At 28.4% G+C, this 18,721-nt stretch overlaps 1 protein-coding gene across 1 annotated transcript in view; it reads left to right on the forward strand.

Moving 5' to 3' along the window:
- The first annotated feature begins 248 nt into the window (after nt 1–248).
- Nucleotides 249–18,721, forward strand: part of LOC129966150 (corticotropin-releasing factor receptor 2-like) — a 236,546-nt gene continuing 218,073 nt past the window's right edge. Inside the window, exon 1 of the mRNA XM_056080542.1 lies at nt 249–476. Within this exon, the coding sequence (XP_055936517.1) occupies nt 365–476 (112 nt within the window). The 5' untranslated portion in view covers nt 249–364. The remainder of the gene's footprint in view (nt 477–18,721) is intronic.

An 18,721-nucleotide genomic window follows, 5' to 3' on the forward strand; every position in this document is an offset into this window, starting at 1 on the left:
ATTATTACGTAATTCATGATGACAATATATTTGAAATGCAGAAGATAAACTTTTTTAGAGAGTCTTTTATAGACAGAATTTGTTAAGTTAAAAAAATATGATGATTTTCTTTATTTCATTGACGATAGTTTCTTTTGCCTAGCAATAGTAAAATTTCATTCCTTGTTATTTTGTAAAGAAATTGTGTGAAGTACTTTAATTGTAATAATTAATTTAAACTGAAAGAAGATTTCAGATTTAATCAACTTTTGAAAAAAATGAAATAAATTCATCGATTGAAAGTATTTTATATATCGTTTCTATAAAGATGGTATCGGTGCACTTCTAAAGACTTTGTAATTTACTGAAAATCTTAATCATAAATATGCTGCACAGTGGACAAAACCTAATTCAACTTGGACCTGATGATCCATTTATTCATGCATCGCCTGAAGATTGCTTGGAAAGATTCAGAAGAAATGAATCCCTGCAAAATGGTAAGTTATTTATTGATTATTTTTCACTTTTTAAAGTTTATTATAATTAAGTGTGATATTTTTACATTCGCAACTTTTATGGAATGGTAAATTCACAGTAACTTTTATTGAACGGTTAAAGCAACGGCATTACCTTCAGACCGTATTAAGTGAAATTACAATATTTAGCAACTTTTAAAAAGTATGGCGAAAAAGTTTGTGTTTTTTGAATGTGTGAATTTTGAAAAATGTGCTTGTTTGTTAAGTTTTGGAATTCTAAAACCGTATTATCAGAATGCTGTATTATAGAAGGGCTGAGTGGAATTAATGGTATCTAATTCGCTAATGGAGTTTAATCTGTATTTTCTAAATTGAGTTTTGTTTAAATGTTTTTGTTCAATTGGAACTTTTAGATATTACAGTTTTCGCAATTTTGTAGATAAATAATAGAAACTGTATCTGTTTTCTAAATTTTTTTATTACTTGGTATAAAAGTTATGGATTTTTTAGAAAGAGATCGATGAATTATATGACATTTATTTATTAGGTTTCATACTTTTAATATGTTTCTAAAGTAATAAATGAGAGATAATGATAGTTTATAAGCACATTTGTAATAAGTAAAATCTTTAATAAGATGATATTAATATAATTTTATAGAACTCCTATAATATTATTCATTTGATTTAATTTAATTTTTCTTCAAAAATGTAAACTTTCAGAAGCTGAATTGCTTATAAATTTGAATATTTATTATTTCAGTAAGAACTTTGTTGTCCGATTTCCTATCTACCTTCTATTTAAATTCATTACGGAAGATAATTACTGTTTCAAGGAATTCTTTAAAATTATTGTTATTTCGAATAATTTAATGATATTTAAACTCAAGTAGATTATGTGTGATGGCATGAATATAATAAAATTTATATAATTAGCTTCTCATGATTATAAGAGATAAGAGCTATGTAGTATGACATTAAATTAGCCCTTAAAAAGACGAATAATGTAAATATTTTAATTGTTATGCTATTATTAATTGTTATGTTATGTTATGCTAATAGTTTTTGCAAATCATACAAAATTAGGCAATAAGTCTTAGTAAATTGTTCTATTATTTATTTTAATGTTTTTTGGTCGGGAAAATGTTATCTTTTAAGACTCTTTTAGTTATTACAAACTTAAAATGTGTCGATAAACTATTTTTTCGAATTATATTCGAATTATCATTCGAGACTGGTTACTGCTGAGAGAACCACATATTTTTTGGTCTTTTTCTTCTTAGGTTTTTAATGTATATTATTCTAGTTGTTTGTAATTACAATAAAACAGTAGATATTTCTCTCTCTCAGCATTAGGTTTTTGGTAGGCTGTTTCACTTCATGAATAAATATTTCATAAATTTTGTATTTATTTCAGCACTAATTTTTAAAAAAGTGTACATTACAATTTCAGAAATATTCATTTGAGGAATTTGTGTGTAATAATATTTTTTTTTATACAGTTTGTTACTTTTTGTTCAAATATTGTATACAGTTTGAATTGAATTTACTTATAATTTTTCAATAACATTAATTTCAAACTGGTAGTTAGTTGATTAATATTAGTTAATAGTTAGTTATATCTTTCCTTCATAATATTCATTCTATTTATAATCAAACTCAATACGTATATACATTAGTTCTAGATGTAAAGAAAATAACATCGCTTTAGCATATTGCTTAAATTTATTTTGAAGCAATTCTGAGAGCTTAACAAATTCGTTCTCTTGCTTCCAATATAAAGTAGCCTGTCAAAAATTAAACCGGAGTACTGCCGAAATAATCGAATCACTAGATTTATCGGATTTTATTTAAAGAAACGCATTTTAATTGCAAAACTTTTACCTAATGCATTGAGTGCTGCAAAATGTCCCAGAATTATACCGGGAATTATACTATTCATGCATTTAAAATAATGAGAAAGCCGACAAATCAGTTTCTCACACTTAACCACTTATCCAAACGGACAACTTTTTAGATCAAGGATATTTAAATATATTATCAATAATCTGTTTCTCCTTCATTTTCAAGAGATATCTCAAAAACACTACTTTATTGTAAATTTTTATTGGATAAAAATCACGACAGAATTCTCCATACTTAATCATTGTACTGCTTTTGTCTATTTCTATTTTAATGCTTATTATGCTTATAAATATCAATAATTTTTCCCAATTAACTCCTGACGTTTATTTTTGAGAGATATCGCAAAATAAAAGTTTGACAGAACCACTAACGTCAAAGTTTGGCACGATTTCCCCAATTATATTCTCTAATATAAATAATATAATTAGGAGAATTAGAAGATCATTTGCTCAAACTCTAAATACTGGTCTGATTTTGCCATGTTTTATTTCATGTGAAGGTTCATGATCACTAGATATATCATCAATGTTCGACTGTTTTTCGCCATCCCCGTGTTTCAAGAGGAATGCTAAATTCTTTGAATGAAGTCTTTTTCTATGTTTGCATTTGGTCCTAGAGGTATATATTAATTGTTATAAATTATAATTCGAAATCTTACCGTTTATGATGCGCAAGGGTCAATAAAGTCCATATACAGTGAAAATTTTACATTTAAACGCTACCTGATTACCTAATTTAAAACATAGGATTCTAAGAGGATCCCTATTAGTATAGTGTCGAATTACTGGAATGATACTGTGTTATTAGATTCAAAATTCTTTTTATTCGTACGGACTATTTAAGTTGTGTAAACATATGTATTTGACTAAAAAAATTTTAGAAACTGAATCGATTTAAGTTATTAGATTTGATAAAATTATGAGCATTTTGTCTATAAATGGAAAAAAATTTAAGCCTGTTTTATGATAATTAGGCTTTGTCACCCAAATGGACTCCTCCTATCTTAGAGACAAAACATTTTCGAAATTTAAAATGAAAGTATATACTCGATTCAGGAAAGCTCAATAAATATTTTGCACTTTTGAATCATGAGTACCATGAGCACAAAACTGCAATGAATTTTGATATGGGTACTATACTATACAAAACTATACTATACAAATACTATACAAAACATTTGTAAGAGTGCAAAAAAACATTTCTTTAACATGTATTTAAATTGTCACTAAAATAATTAACTATGCTAATTCTTTGTTAATGTTTAACTTACAAATTGACGAAAACATTATATTTTTTTCACTATTTGCAAAAAAATGTTCTTGTATTTTATAAAAATCTATATTTTGAATTGAATCCCTATATTTAATAGTGTTATGTTTGGTTAAGCACGCGAATATTAATGTAAGTATTGACAAGAGGCGCATGATTTTTTTCTCTTATACAAGTTATCTGGTATTTTTCTAATGCCCCTTCAAACAGAAACATTAATGGTGTTTGCTTTGTTAACTATAAAATAAATATGAAGATTAACTCATTCATAACTCCAAACAAAATAAGCATTTATGGCAATACAATGTTTCTAATATTTACTATTTATTTCTTTATGAGAAATACAGTAACGTCATTTGTGTTCCACTTCACAGACGCACTACAAATACCCAATAAAAGGGTTTATTGTTAGCATGATTATAATGATTTCCGATTTATTATTCCATTGGATGTGAAAGTCATGTACATTTGTTAAATTATTTATGCTCTCTTAATGGTATATGGTGTACATAAACATTGAAGAATTATTACTGATGTTTATAAAATTGTTATTTAAATTCTGCTATTTTAAAATGAAGTGATAATATAAGTAATTTTGAATAACAAGTTTCTTTCTCTTACACAGAGTATGCAAACGGAAAACAAACATAAAAACGTTTGACCTTTATATTTTTTTAAGTTTAATATATTTTTAAAACCAAAAAAAGAAAAAAAAGATAATATTTTTGGAGTCATGTCTTTGGGGTCTCTATAAAATTATGATAATTCAAAAATCGGAAGCGTTAGTTGGATAAAAAATTAGAAATTTACAGAAATTTGAAATTTTTTTGAAGAAATTTATTCATGGAAAAATCTGTCGCTCCATTGAGAGTGTAATTAGGTTTGTAACATGTATCATTGTTACTTCAGTAATATAAAAATATGACATAGATTTTTTCATGAACTTAATAAAAATTTATCATGTGAATATGAGATATAATATTATTTACTACTTCTATTAATATATTTAAAGGACTTAATAAACTGAAATTTACCTCAGAATTCGAAAATCATGCGATACATATCTGAGCTCCAAGGCTTTAAGATAGTTTTAGTTTGAAGTGTACAAATGAATTCTAGTATTTTTTTGAAAAGACACATACAATAATAACTACGAAAAATGTTTTTGACTTTATTATTATGCGCGCAATAAATAGAAAAAACTTTTTATTTCAGTCATTTTCTACGTTTCTGAATTCTGAGATCGATCGAATATTGATTTCGGACTCACTATTAGATGACGTCACTATCAACAAATAAAATTTGATTTCATTAATGATTATTTAGTAATTAAAAGGTAATGAATAGTAAAGTAATTAATTCTAAAAGTATTAAAATAATGTATTGTCAACGGAAATATACAGATTGTCGGACAGGATTTCAATACCTATTTCCGAAAAATTTCAATTTTCTGTCACATTATACATTATTTGCAACTAATTTTTTTATTGTTATATTTCTTTATTAAATCTTGCAAAAAGTTTCATATCTTTCTGATGAATTATTATGTTTGCAGGTATGCTAAATATAGGAATTTTAGACATGAGTATTCCTTATGTCTTTGAGTCGATATCAAAAATTAATCCGTAAAGTAATAGATTAGCATGAATCAATTTATTCTTATTCTTAGAATGTATGAAATATTTCCCAAGTTTCCTTTATTTCAAAAGTTTCTAATCTTATCGATAGGAATTTAATTGATAGCTCAAAATTACTTTGCTAAGAAAATTGAAATAAATACAAATTTTTTTCTATTTATGGGAAATATTTTTTAATTTATCACAATTCTTTTGTCTCGATACCTTTTTATAATTTATCAGAAATTAAAAATCCTGCTTAAAGTCATCTGCATTTCCGATCCTATTCATAAAATATTTAATATGATAATATAGTGCATTGTCAGCGTAAGATAATTTCATTGAATCATTATAATTTGAATTCTCTGAATATTATTCTATAGATTATAAGCAATAAATAGTTCAGCAATATTAATAATGAATTTATATGTATTCGAATCATATTAACTTCAAACTAGTCTGGAAGCTTGTCTATTATGTAGCTTCAAATTATCATGCTATCTGGGTGAATGGAAATTTCATAATTTCTTCTAGGTGACATAAGAGGAGCATCTGAGTAATTCAATCTTGTTACATTTTTTAGATTGATATCCCATTCTGAGAATATACGAGGTAAAATATAAAATAATGCTAATATCCCAATTTGAATCTACATGAAGGGATTGCAGAAATAAATTTTATAATTTTGAATTGTAGTCAGATGTCGAGAATGACACCTGAGTGCATACTGAGTTTTTATAAACTTTCACACCTCATTATATCAGCCAACAAGTAATGCATCACTCGCATTTACAACTCTACGATTGGATTTAACATGCAATGCTCTTGCGAATATTTTTATTTCATAATTATTGCATAAGAATCTTTCAGTGGAATCAGATGCTGAAAGAGTAGCCCTCGATTCCGAAGCTGAGACTTACCAGGTTATCTAACTACTCGCAATATTAAATGTACAAAATCATATTATTGATACATCTAAATTTTATTACGATTTTCAATAAGTATTATTCAATATTTTTAAAGTATTTTCTGCGTGGTAGGATTTCTAATTTTTTTAAAGGAGGACCATGGTGGCCACATGGTCCTCCTTAATAATATATGGTGTGGTGTTAAGTGTAAGGACTTAATACTTAAGACCACACCTCCGATTGGCCCCTTTTCGATTTGATATAGATATAGCACGGTAAGAACTCGGCTTCAAGACGGTTCCACCATGAAACCACCATGTAGGTGAGTCCAGTGCATGTGTGGTGAAAGCTTATAAGCCAGTTAACAACTACGCTACCAGAGCAATTGCTTTTGTATCGTGGTTATGTTACTGGGCTGCGAACCACAAGGTCCCAGGTTCTATCCTCGCTCATCTCAATCCGCTACATTGGTGACATCGGACGATGAATTTACAATCTTCGTACAACTGTTGTGGCGCCATCTATCCGCAACCAAAGCCGTCAGACTCACTTGACACAGCAACCACTCACCCACACACGCTCGCCATAACGCTTGGCGCTACTCAAATGGATACAGGCGCATTATACTCAACAGCCAATAAATACATCCCCACTCTACAGTCATATCGTTCGTTTCACCTCCGACTCACTGGTGGGAGAGTCTGTAGTAAATAGCTTATAAGCCAGTTAACAGCTACGCTACCCGAGCAATATCGGGGTTATGTTACTGGGCTGAGAACCACAAGGTCCCAAGTTCTATCCTCGTGCATCCCAAACCGCTACACATGTTAAATCAGGTGGTATCATATATCTTCTTGCCGGCGTGGTGCTAAAACTTAGAGAAGGGGATGAGGCGTCTTCTGTCTTATGTTCACTTCATCTGATTGAGGTAAAAAATTGCGAGTTCCTTCCCAAAAAGATTTAGCGTTGCTTTAAAAATGTACGTAAATGCATCTAATCCAAATTCTGATTTTTATAATAATATTTCTTTAGCCATTACAGAATGAAGGCAGCTAATCTATTTACTTGCTTAAAAATGTAGCAGACGTCAGAAATATTCTGTGAATAAATCACGAAATATTAAAGAAATGGTGTATAAAATTTTCATGTATTCAAAGCAATTTTTTCAAAAAAAAAAAAAAAAAAAAGGCTAGAGAGAGAAACATTATTTTTAAAATAGCAAAAAAAATGTCCAATTTTTTTCGTAACAAGGAGCGTATATTCTTAGAATAAATGTATCAAAACTTTTATATAAGTTAAATAAAAACGATATTTTTATATTAAGATTTCATATAAAGTTTTATCATAAAATCCTGTTTCGAAGTAAAACAAAAATTAATAATAAAAATTTGTATTAAAAATGTAATTTAATGAACGAATTTCTACTGTTTATCAGATATCGATTTTCTGCAAATAGAGACATTTTTGTTTTCGTTGCCTTAATTTAAAGATATTTTTCCTATTTTTTCTTTTAATATTACAAAAGGAAATTCTAATATTAATTAAAAATACCATTTCAAGATTTTGATGAATCTTTATGCTTCAGATCTTTCTGAGTCCAAAACAAATTAGGAATTTCATTGAGTGGTTTATCATCCGTACGCCTGTCTGTCTGTGAACATGATAACTCGAAAACTCTTTGAGATAGATGGATGAAATTTGTTTTAGATTTCTTTCAAAGTTTGAAAAAAAAAACTATTTAAAAACAGTGTGTCTATCCATTGATCAAGTACAAGTGAACACTATAACCCAGTACAAGTGAACACTATAACCCAAAAAGTAGAAGCTGTTTGGATAAAATTTGGCGCACAGATTTAAAATCTGAAGCCTTTATAGATGTCAGATGTAAAAATAGATGCATGAAGGGGTTGATCGTCTGTCAGTTTTTATTTTCACAAGCATGTAAAGCGACAACCCAAAAACGCAATGGCATAAATGAATAAAATTTCATACGTGATCTTGCCATTACAGTTGTAATCTTGAGTGAAATTTTTTTATTTTAATAGTGCTGAAGAAAAAAAAAGACGTCCAAAATACCCATTCATTTTTCTGGTGCTTTTTATTTACAATATTTAAATGATTAATCGTTAAAAATATTCTCTAAAGATTTCACTTTTAATGGACTCTTCCCTTACTACAGTTCACTAATGAGTTAATACTACACAAAAATATTTATTACAAAATATGCAATAAAGTTTTAGATTTCAAAATTTCAAGTTCTTCTCAATCACTATTTTATTAATTGTAACACGTTTACCACCTCGTGACTAATAATCTAATTAGCTCTAATTTAAACTACTATCTAATTAGATGGCACCTTATATACTCATGTTAAGTGATATCAAAGAATGGATAATCTAATTAGATATATGATCTGAATAATAAATGTAAATCATGGCAGCGCACGTGTTAACCTTTCAGCGCAAAATTAATTATCCAACATTCTCTAATCAATACGATAGAAGGCATAGTTTTTCAAAATCCGGAGCAAAGACTTTTAAGTTAAAATAGCATCACTTTACTGTTAGAGTAAACTCAAAAGTCACTTAACGATAATTAACCTCTAAGAATAATTAATTCGTTTAAAATTACGGAATCAAAGCCGGGAACCTACTTAATCATTAAATAAACCGAACATTAAACAAATAAAATTTAACACCAGAACTTCGCAAAGCAAACGAAAGACTACAGAAGATAACGGTAGAAATTCTTTCTGAAACAAAGAAACAGTTTAAAAGATTTCTAGACGAAGGAATTTGCAAGACTTTTCAAGTTCTACAAAGAGCATAGATGTGTGTGGTAAACATCTTTCTTCTCACTCTCTATTAAATTACAATGGAAAGCTCTTCTGTCTAGTTTGTGAATTATTCAAGTGCCTCATAATATAGGCGAACGTAATGGGAAACTAATTGAATTGCGGCATTGGAATTGTTCCCAGAAATTGTGTTTGAAGAGAAATTGAATCTGAGTCATTAGATTTATTTAGTAAGATTCTGGAACAAAAGCTGAAAGTGAAGTAGTGTGATTCTTATATATATTGCATAATCTTAAGACGTGTGATGGATATTTCTAAAGTAGATGAGATTTAAAGCAGAATAATTTGTACAATTTTGACATTTTACTTACTTATAAATGAATTATAGAAATCAGAGGGAGTGGTCTCTCCAAAGCTTTCTCGCATACTTTCTAATAAACTTGTCATGTCAGAGAACGCCTTACATTGCATTTATGTACTATAGTTACGAAATAGTAACTTCTGGCGTGAATTTAGCATTTTTACTGAATCTGTCATGTAATGCTTGGCGACTTTTTTGGCGATTAATTCCCGGCATGCTTTAATAGTACCCAACATCGAATTTATATTTTATTGGAAATAAATAATAAGTGTGATTATTTTCGTCTTGAAAGAATTTGTGTATTTTTATCATTCATAAATTTTAGATGTTTTTTTTTGAATTTAAGAGAATTTTAATTATTTAAAAGAATAATAATTATAATTGTGATAAAAACATTTGAATCAAAACAGTTTGTGACATTTTGCTCAATTACTAAAAGGTGTATGTGCTCGCACATGACCAGTTTCTTTAGAAGATCTGCTGCAAATCAAATTTTAAATTTTGTATAATTTCCCTACGAATTATACAGCTTAACACCTGTTCTTTATTGCAAATGTGGTTCCAAACGGTTTAATATATTTAGAAAGAAATTTTATACCTACTGACTATTTTAATAATTTAAATAATTCCAATAATAATAATAATTCCAATAACTGACTATTTTAATAATACTAATAACTATAATTATTATTTATTGCCAAGCTATTTTTTATATATTTACCTAAATAAAAAATTAATGTTTAATTCATTAATTAAAAAATAATTTTAAGTATATACCTAAAAATAAAAAAAAAATATGGTTTCTACTATAATTTATTTATCATAAAGGTTCTTCAGCATAATTATTAATTATAACAAATAATCGTAACTTTTTTTATTTTCTTTCAAAAGCAGTTATAAACATTAGCAGAATTGAAGCCAGATCATCCATTTGGCAGGCACGCAACTTCTACCTGTGCAGCTCTGCTGCTGATCCCGAGAGATTATTTAACATTACATAAGCTATGGCGCAATGTTTGAAGACTTTTTTCTCCGGATTAGCTGGCAGTTGTGCTTTAATATTTCAACCAGTGGGAGTTGAAAAATTTTTTCCCACATACCCTATAATAAACGTATCATGTCAGAGAACGCCTTACATGACATTGGTGTACAATAATTATGAAACATTAACTTGTACTGTGAATTTAGCCCTTTTACTGAACCTATCTTGTCACTTTGGCGATTAATCCCTGGCTTGCAGTAATAGTATTGTGATGAAAGTTTATAAGCCAGTTAACAGCTACGCTGTACGAGCAATTGCTTATGTCTTGTGGCCATGTTACTTGGATGCGAACCACAAGGTCCCAGGTTCTTTCCTCACTCATACAATTCGATACAGTATCCAAAAATGGAATTTGTATTTTAGACACATTCTTCTAATCTGAATGAAGTAAAATGTTGGAAAAAACTGCACTTGTAATCACACATATCTTATACAAAATTTGATATATTTGTCATTCCGTTCTTGAATTATTGCGTTTACATGTTTTTAAGAGTACACACCGATAGAAAGTCAACTGTGATGTCATGAAAATACTGCCTAGTGAATAGGCCAAATTTGTCTTTTAAATTTGTTTATTTATAACATCACAGTCGGACAAAACACACAACATAAAACACATAACATAAAAAAATATTCACACCATATACACAAAAGGAAATTCATACATTACAATATTTGTAAATCCATTCCCACTACCATTATCTTAATCCACAAGATAGAACACCATCACCAGGCATCAATGCCTTTTACTTTCAACACCTCCTAACACCACACATCATCACACTGCACAACACCACGCTGACTCCCGCCGAAAAAAAAATCTCCGTCTGCCAAATAAATGCACTACCGGTGTGATGTCATCATATTTTTGATCTACACCAATACGGTGCTGACATCTATCTTCTGGCAATTTTCGGGTCAAATTCTTTACACAATCTATGATTGAATTTGGCTCAAAATGTGACAGGTGCCTACTCTATAGATGTGAAATCTGAGTCTGAATTTCATCTGTTTGACTCTCTTCATTTTATTATGATTTACTGACGGACTTCTGAACAAACTTCTCAAATTTGATAGAAATCTGCAAATTTGGTGTTTGCACCAAATTTACAGATTACCGTATACCAAATTTCAACCATTTTTGAAAACCAAATTTCAAAACGTTTCTGAGTTATCTTTGTCACAGATAGACATACATACAGACATTTTCAATTTTTTTAAATTCATTGGGTCTAAAATATGAGGATTCGTCAAAAAAAAAAAAAAAAAAAAATTGTCAAAATTCGAGATCGAATTTTTTGAAGATTACAGTACTATCTCTATGCTGCGTATATGAGACAGTAAAAAGCGAATATCTTAAAGTCATATTAATAATATATGAAGCTTTATTCCTAAATGAATTTCCAATCCAATACCTTTGTCAGTATAAATGTCAAAGGAAAATTTATCTGTCCAATTTGTGAATTATTCAATTGCCTCGAGATATTTGGAATGCAACGACAAACTAATTGGGCCTGGCGCAAAGATTGTTCTCAGAAATCATTATGACAGAAAATCGAATGGTAATCACCAGGTATATGAGACAAGATGATGGAATAAAAATCCTGGGTAAAGTTTGCATAATCACGATCATGACTTTGAGGACATGATGAATTTTAGTATTTATGAAATGGATGGGGAGGTATGCAGTCTTTCTGATAATATTGTTTATAGCATAATTTGCAGGTTGTAAGAAATTTTTTAAAAAGGAAATAGGTTTATATTTTAGCAAATTTGGATAGATCATGAAGAAATTCAACTAGGAAAATAAAAGAATTTTCATATTTGACTTGCATTTCTATAAGAAGCAAAATTTATTTTCAAGTTTTAGAAACTCTGATTTCAATTAATAGTTAATACAAATTTACTTTACACTTTTCAATCGTGAAAGTGCCATTTATTAAGGACAATCTGAATTTAAAATTTTATTTTTTTTCAAAAGAAAAACATAATAATGTATGTAATTAGAAAACATGCAAAATAGTATCAAAGTTGAAAGACAAAACACTATAAATTATCACTAACGAAAGAAAGAGAAATAAAATATAAATAAGCTGCAATGGCTGTAATCTTTAAAAATGAAATGATAAAAGTAAATGATAAATGCTGTTAGCTTTAAATTTTAATAATCTCTTCATGTCAGGTTCAATTACTTTAAAATTACCATGCATTTTGAGATAGGGGCAGATCGTTTAAGAATAGAAAACACTTGTATAATTATTAGACTGAAGCATAATTTAATGATTTCAGTACCTTAAAAATAGCCCCATGATTAGAGTCTGCGAAATCAAATGTTTGAGCGAAATGTGGTGTTCAGAATGGTAGCATGATGACGCAGTACTAAAAACAATTATGGATGTAAGTATTTAATTAAAAATCGCATACATGATACATGTAAAATTTGGATGAAACATTATGTTTATTTAAAGCACATAATGCATTTTGCATTTTTACTTGCAAGAAATATTTTCATATCCAAAAAAATAATTTAAAAATTCATCCCAAATTCTTCATTAGCCTTTGCAGTCTTAAAAAATTAAGTTTAGAAATATTTTGTTGAACTTTCAGTTTTATGTTCTTGTAAACACGATAAAATTAATATTTTTAAATAAAAATTGCCAAAAAAATTTGCAAAACATGTAATTTACATTTTTTATTTGAAAAACATATAAATTGTTTTGAATTAATGAGTTTTGTACTTTTTTCCTCGAAGATTTCAAATTTTTGTCAAATATATTTTTGGTACATTTTTTGATAAAATAAAAATTTTTATAAATTAAAATTCACCAGAATTCGTTTTTTTTCTCTTTAAAATTTAATCTATAATAAAAGAAGCAAAAGATAATATTGTATCTTAAAATGCAATTAAAATAGTTGTCTGAACGGAAATAACAAAATTTAGAAGCATTTATAAAATCTTCAATGATTTTTGGAAGTTGCTTAATTTTTTAAAATTTTTATTGTATCGATTTCTGATGAATTTTTATTGATTTTCGTTTTTACCATGTTTTTATCAGATGCACTTCGTGATTGTATTATAATGACAGCTATTTTCCTTCCCATGAATTCCAAAACTCTTCTCTCCTTGCTGCAAACATGATTTAAGTTAGATTTAAGCTTGATTAGCTTTAATATGCGACGCGCGAAGAAAAAAAGACGATAACACAGATGTTGTATCAGTTCAAATGATTAAGAAACTTATTACTTTTATCGTAGCTTGCATTAAAGAAGAATGATTTGGAAGACGGATAACAGCTGTTCAAAGCAAGCCGTCATCTAGTGTCATCGTTCCTTTAGATCAAACTTAGCACATAATATTATGATAAATTTTTAAGTGTTGACTTTATGATAAATACTAGGCATGAGATAAAAATTAATATATTATTATTGTTATTCTGATATTAACTTTTATTCCGTATAGACTTTTTTCAATATCAAAATTGATTCATTAAAATGGGAGTAATTTCAAATCATTTGTAGCTTACCCAGTTATTTTTGTAGTTATTAACTAACAATGGAACAAAAGCAATTATACTTTTATAATTCAGACCGAAAAAGATCTTACCAGTTGTTCAGATTTTTCGCCATGTGATTCGAAGAAGTAGATGCAACCTCATTCAAATTTTTCTCTTTTTTTGTTTTTTTGTTGATTCGCCCTCACCCTTTTGCCTCTTAGAGTTTTCTTATTTATAACACAATACATGGGCATGTTTACCATTACAAAAAGAACAGACGGCGCCATTGCAGTTTTCAACAAAGCAATTTTCATTACAGGCATCTTCTTTCACGTAGCCATTTTTCTCTCTTATTCTGAGCTTTCAAGTTCTCACATAAATGATTCAAATGATTTTGATGGCAAAATATACAACCGCGTGTAGTTATATCTACTGAATGTATATTAGAAATAACAATTTATATCAATTTATAATGATATTTTATTAGTTAGAAAAGACACAAGATGTAACTTATCTGAAATTTTCCTTATCATTTTAATTAAAGAAAATTAAACACAGAGAAAATTATTTACATTTCAAAATGTTTACTTATTTTCCCCGAATCTGAAATGGATGAAATCCCAAAAGATTGAAAGAGATTATTTATTTCATATGGAAGAATGAAATCAATTATAAATTCATTCAGACTTACAGTGACTTTCGAATTCCGAGATAAATAAACAAAACAATTATATCATGGATATATCTTAGGGATTAAATGCTTAACGAAGAAAGAGAATTTTATCCTTAAGGTATATTATTGATATGGTTGTTTATCTTAATTTAATTCTAACTTGCATTCATTTAATAATGAACTGAAGTTGTGCCATGCGATATAATTACTACGTTCTCATTCATAAATATGTAACATTCTGTTCTGATCGCAATGAAAGAATTTGGAAGCATACATGCTCCTTCAACTTAATGACATTCCTACCAAATAAATTAAGACTAATGATAATTCTTAACTGAAGTCGGTCAGATAGTCTTTTAGTAGGAATGCATGGTGTGCAAGGTAAATTATTTAAGAGGTACAAAGAAGCATGCTTCATTACATATTTAAGAAAACTATTATAGTTAGAATGAAAATGAATTATCATTTTCCCATGCATAAAGTAAATATGGATAGAAGCATTGAAATGGTCAAAGGTTTCCTGAAATTTTTAAGATGTTTTACATTTCCTTGAATTAGAAAAATAATGTTCTGGGGTTTCGTCTATTTGAGTGTTTGAGAAAAAGATGTTATTTTTATTATATATTGTTGAGAAATGATTGCAATAACTCTTTGAAACGGATTTTAATTACATGGGGGATATATAGGCCAGGTTAGTAGTCAAAGGGTTAATAATCTCAGAGTCCACTGGATTGTATTAGAAGCTTTTATTTATAACAGATGTAACACTCATCAAAAGCTGTAGTGCACAGATAAAATAAAGATCACTCAAATATGTAAATTTTAGACAAAACTGAAAAAACAGTCAATGGAAGTTCGTATTGAAGGAACTAATCGGCTATATTTAATATGATTCTGGAAAGAACTGCGAAAATGAAAAATGAAATTGGCTATGTTATTTTTATACATATTATGAGATTGTAGATCTGTATTTTCTGCTTGCTACTAATGATGGATTAAAGATTAAATTCGTCAATGGGGGGGTTATCACATTTCCAATTATTTTTGTTGAAACATTAAGAAACTATACACATAATTTACATATTTAAAAAGATGTTCTAGCATTGGAGTTTTATTCAGCTTGATTAAAAATATCATACGCATTCTTTATATTTTATAATATATAATACAGGATGATTGGTCACTTGAATCAAGAAAACATGGAATTTCCAAAAGAATTACAAGAAAGCGTTGAAATTACGAAATCAACAAAAAATAGAAATCAATAAATCAACGAAAGTGGTCTCCATAAAGCTTAATCGTATAGTCTTTAATAAAAATTTAATCCCCTTCTACACTCTTTGGCACAACCAAGAATGGCAAAGTGCTCAGATTTTTATTTTCTGAGTGCCACATATGAGAGTATGTATTTCTTTGAAAAGAAATCCAATGCTTGTTTATTCAATGCATGCATTAGCGAATAAAATTTAAAAAATATCAATATTTATCTTGAATTTAGTATTTTTACTGAATCTTTTGGGATATTTGATGATTAATGCACAAGTATCCGAATGCATCAATATCAAATATGTATTTTTTATTTTTGTTCTTCAGATCGATAGAAAAACCAAAATTTATCCTAGACTATTATAGTAGTCACAGGATCACATATCAAATTTCATTTAATAAGCAATTTTGATTTTGAGTTAATGCTTTTATATGCAGACCGACAAATGTTAGAATATTTGATGGATTTGTTGCTAAATTCGATATAAATCTACATTATAAACGCTAAATCGATTTATCAATTTTTATTTACATAGTTTTTCACTTACTTAGTTAACATTTTCACTTGTATCGGGACAAAAATAGTTCATCTGAATAGATTTCGTATAAGATGTAAGGAAATCTCCAAATTCGACTTTAAGCCTTCTTACTAAATTTCATATGTTTAACTCAAAGGAGTTTTGAAATATTGTTTTCACAGACAGACAGACATAATTCCGAAAATACGATTTTCATATTCAGGGCGATCTGAAAAGTTGAAATTCTTCAAAATCTGGAATTCGAATTTTCTGAAGATCACAATATTTTCTCTTTGCATAACATCATATGCAAAAAGAAAAAAAAAAAAAAAAAAAAAAAAAATAGTGGACACTTAATTTCGCTTTTCTTTTACAATTTTCTTCGCATTCATCTGTATGGTTTAATTGGACACTGCTTAAATAAATTTTTAGCTTACGTGATGAGTAAAAAGCATACAAGAAAGTTGAGAAGAGAACTCTCAGTTTTCCATTCTATTTTTAAACATTTCTTTATTCTCCCATCGTTAATATTTCTATTATTTTTATTCCAATTATTATTTCCTTGCTATTCTCAATTCATATTAATTTAGAAGTCATTTAAAAATATATTTTCTTAGATTTATCTTTTCCGATCACGGTTCCAAGAACTCTAAACCATTCTTCATTTTAAAATTTCCATATCTGAATTAGGATAGATATATTTTGTACGGAAAGTGAAAATCCCTGACAAATTTTCACGTGGATCATCCGTCTCAAAGGGAGATGAAATACTGGGAGGTTACAATTTTAATTCCTCTATAATTCTGAAATCAGTGGAGATGAAACGATTATACAAATTAGGCGAATAATTACCTCACTATAATAAACAATTTTTGAACTAAACTGTTTTTATTTCTGACACACTCTGGGAGTGAATAATCTTATATATAAGGTCAAAATACTGTTTACTCTTGAATTCGGAAACGCTCTGTGCGTTTTTGCACATGCGCCAGAAGGCGTTTATTTCCGTAAAAGAAGGGGGGGGGGCATCAGAAAAGAAAGATGTTTGCATTTAGTTATAAGGTGAACTTAGACTATTAGAATTAAGAAGCGTTATAACCGCTCATCTGTTTGCTTTCTGCCTTAAGTCGAAAGTCGTCGATGTATTCGACGACTTACAGTCTTCGAAAAGTGTGAAACTTGGGATCTTGAAACAAACAGCGCATTTAAGTTTTGTTATTGTCGTGTTGCCGGAGATGAAGTGGCCTCATTGTAGAATCGAAAGAATGGAGGGTTGAGTGTTATACAGAGATAAGAATAACAAACCTGTTCTTAACCTAAGCAAAAGGAGATGTATTTTCACTTTTCTAACTGAATTTAATTTAAGATGAATTGAACTTCTTTTTAATCAAAGAATTAATAAAATTTTTAAAGCCTTAATGCCTTTGTAAATTCATCTGATTTAACATACATTATCATTCCATTCATGTAATATTTGGATTGCTTCATCTTCTTCATTTAGAAGTCCAATGAATTAGTTAAAAAAAACTATGACATCTTCAACCCATTGTCTTGGTTTTTTTCACTTTCTTTTTATCAATTTGTAATTGCACAGACATTTTTCGTTTTTTAATTTGAGATTTGATTAGCTTTTTTAAGTAAAAAAATTCATTTGTTTTTCAACCAAGCAAATTTTTCCTTCCTCAAAACTCTATTTTTAGAACTTCATAATATGGCGTTTTAATCTCAGACAAGCATTTTGAATATTTAAACATGCATTCCATGTCCAGTAGGATATTAAACCAAGACGTAGCTTTCCCATCAATAAAGAAGGTAATAAAATTAATGTCTTGTTCCCTCCAGCAATTTAAAAGACCATCAAGTTGAAAGCATTTCATCACGTGGAAAGTTTGGGAACTTAAGAATTATTTCAAAGCAATAAAACGAGATTCGAATTCTTGATTTTCTTTTTTCTGAAGAGTGAATTCAGAATGAGAGTGCGACAGAGATACATTGCAGTATATTTACTTCATTGCATTCTATTGTTATAACGAATATATAACATAAAATATATATAATAGAGTTGCAGTGATAAAATATAATGAACCACGGAATAATAAAAAGATATATAAAAGTTCAATAAAAGAAGACATACAAAAATATGAAAACTAAATAAATAAATAAAAAATTTTTTTGGAGATATTAATAAAACCATTTCCCCTTACTTCAGTTTGAATTTTCTCACAAATTAAATTGTAGGTATTTAAAAATTAAATTTTAATTCAAAGAATTACAAATAATAAATTAAAAAATTGGCATATAATCTTTTCTAAATATACGACATATTCTGAAATCTAATTTTGTCTTAACCGTAAATTCCCCATTTGTCAATGTCCATTAGACAGATTGGGTTATGTGGTTATTTCGATAGGATGACGTCCT

The sequence above is a fragment of the Argiope bruennichi genome, chromosome 4, assembly GCF_947563725.1.
Source record: "Argiope bruennichi chromosome 4, qqArgBrue1.1, whole genome shotgun sequence".
NCBI lineage: Eukaryota > Metazoa > Arthropoda > Arachnida > Araneae > Araneidae > Argiope > Argiope bruennichi.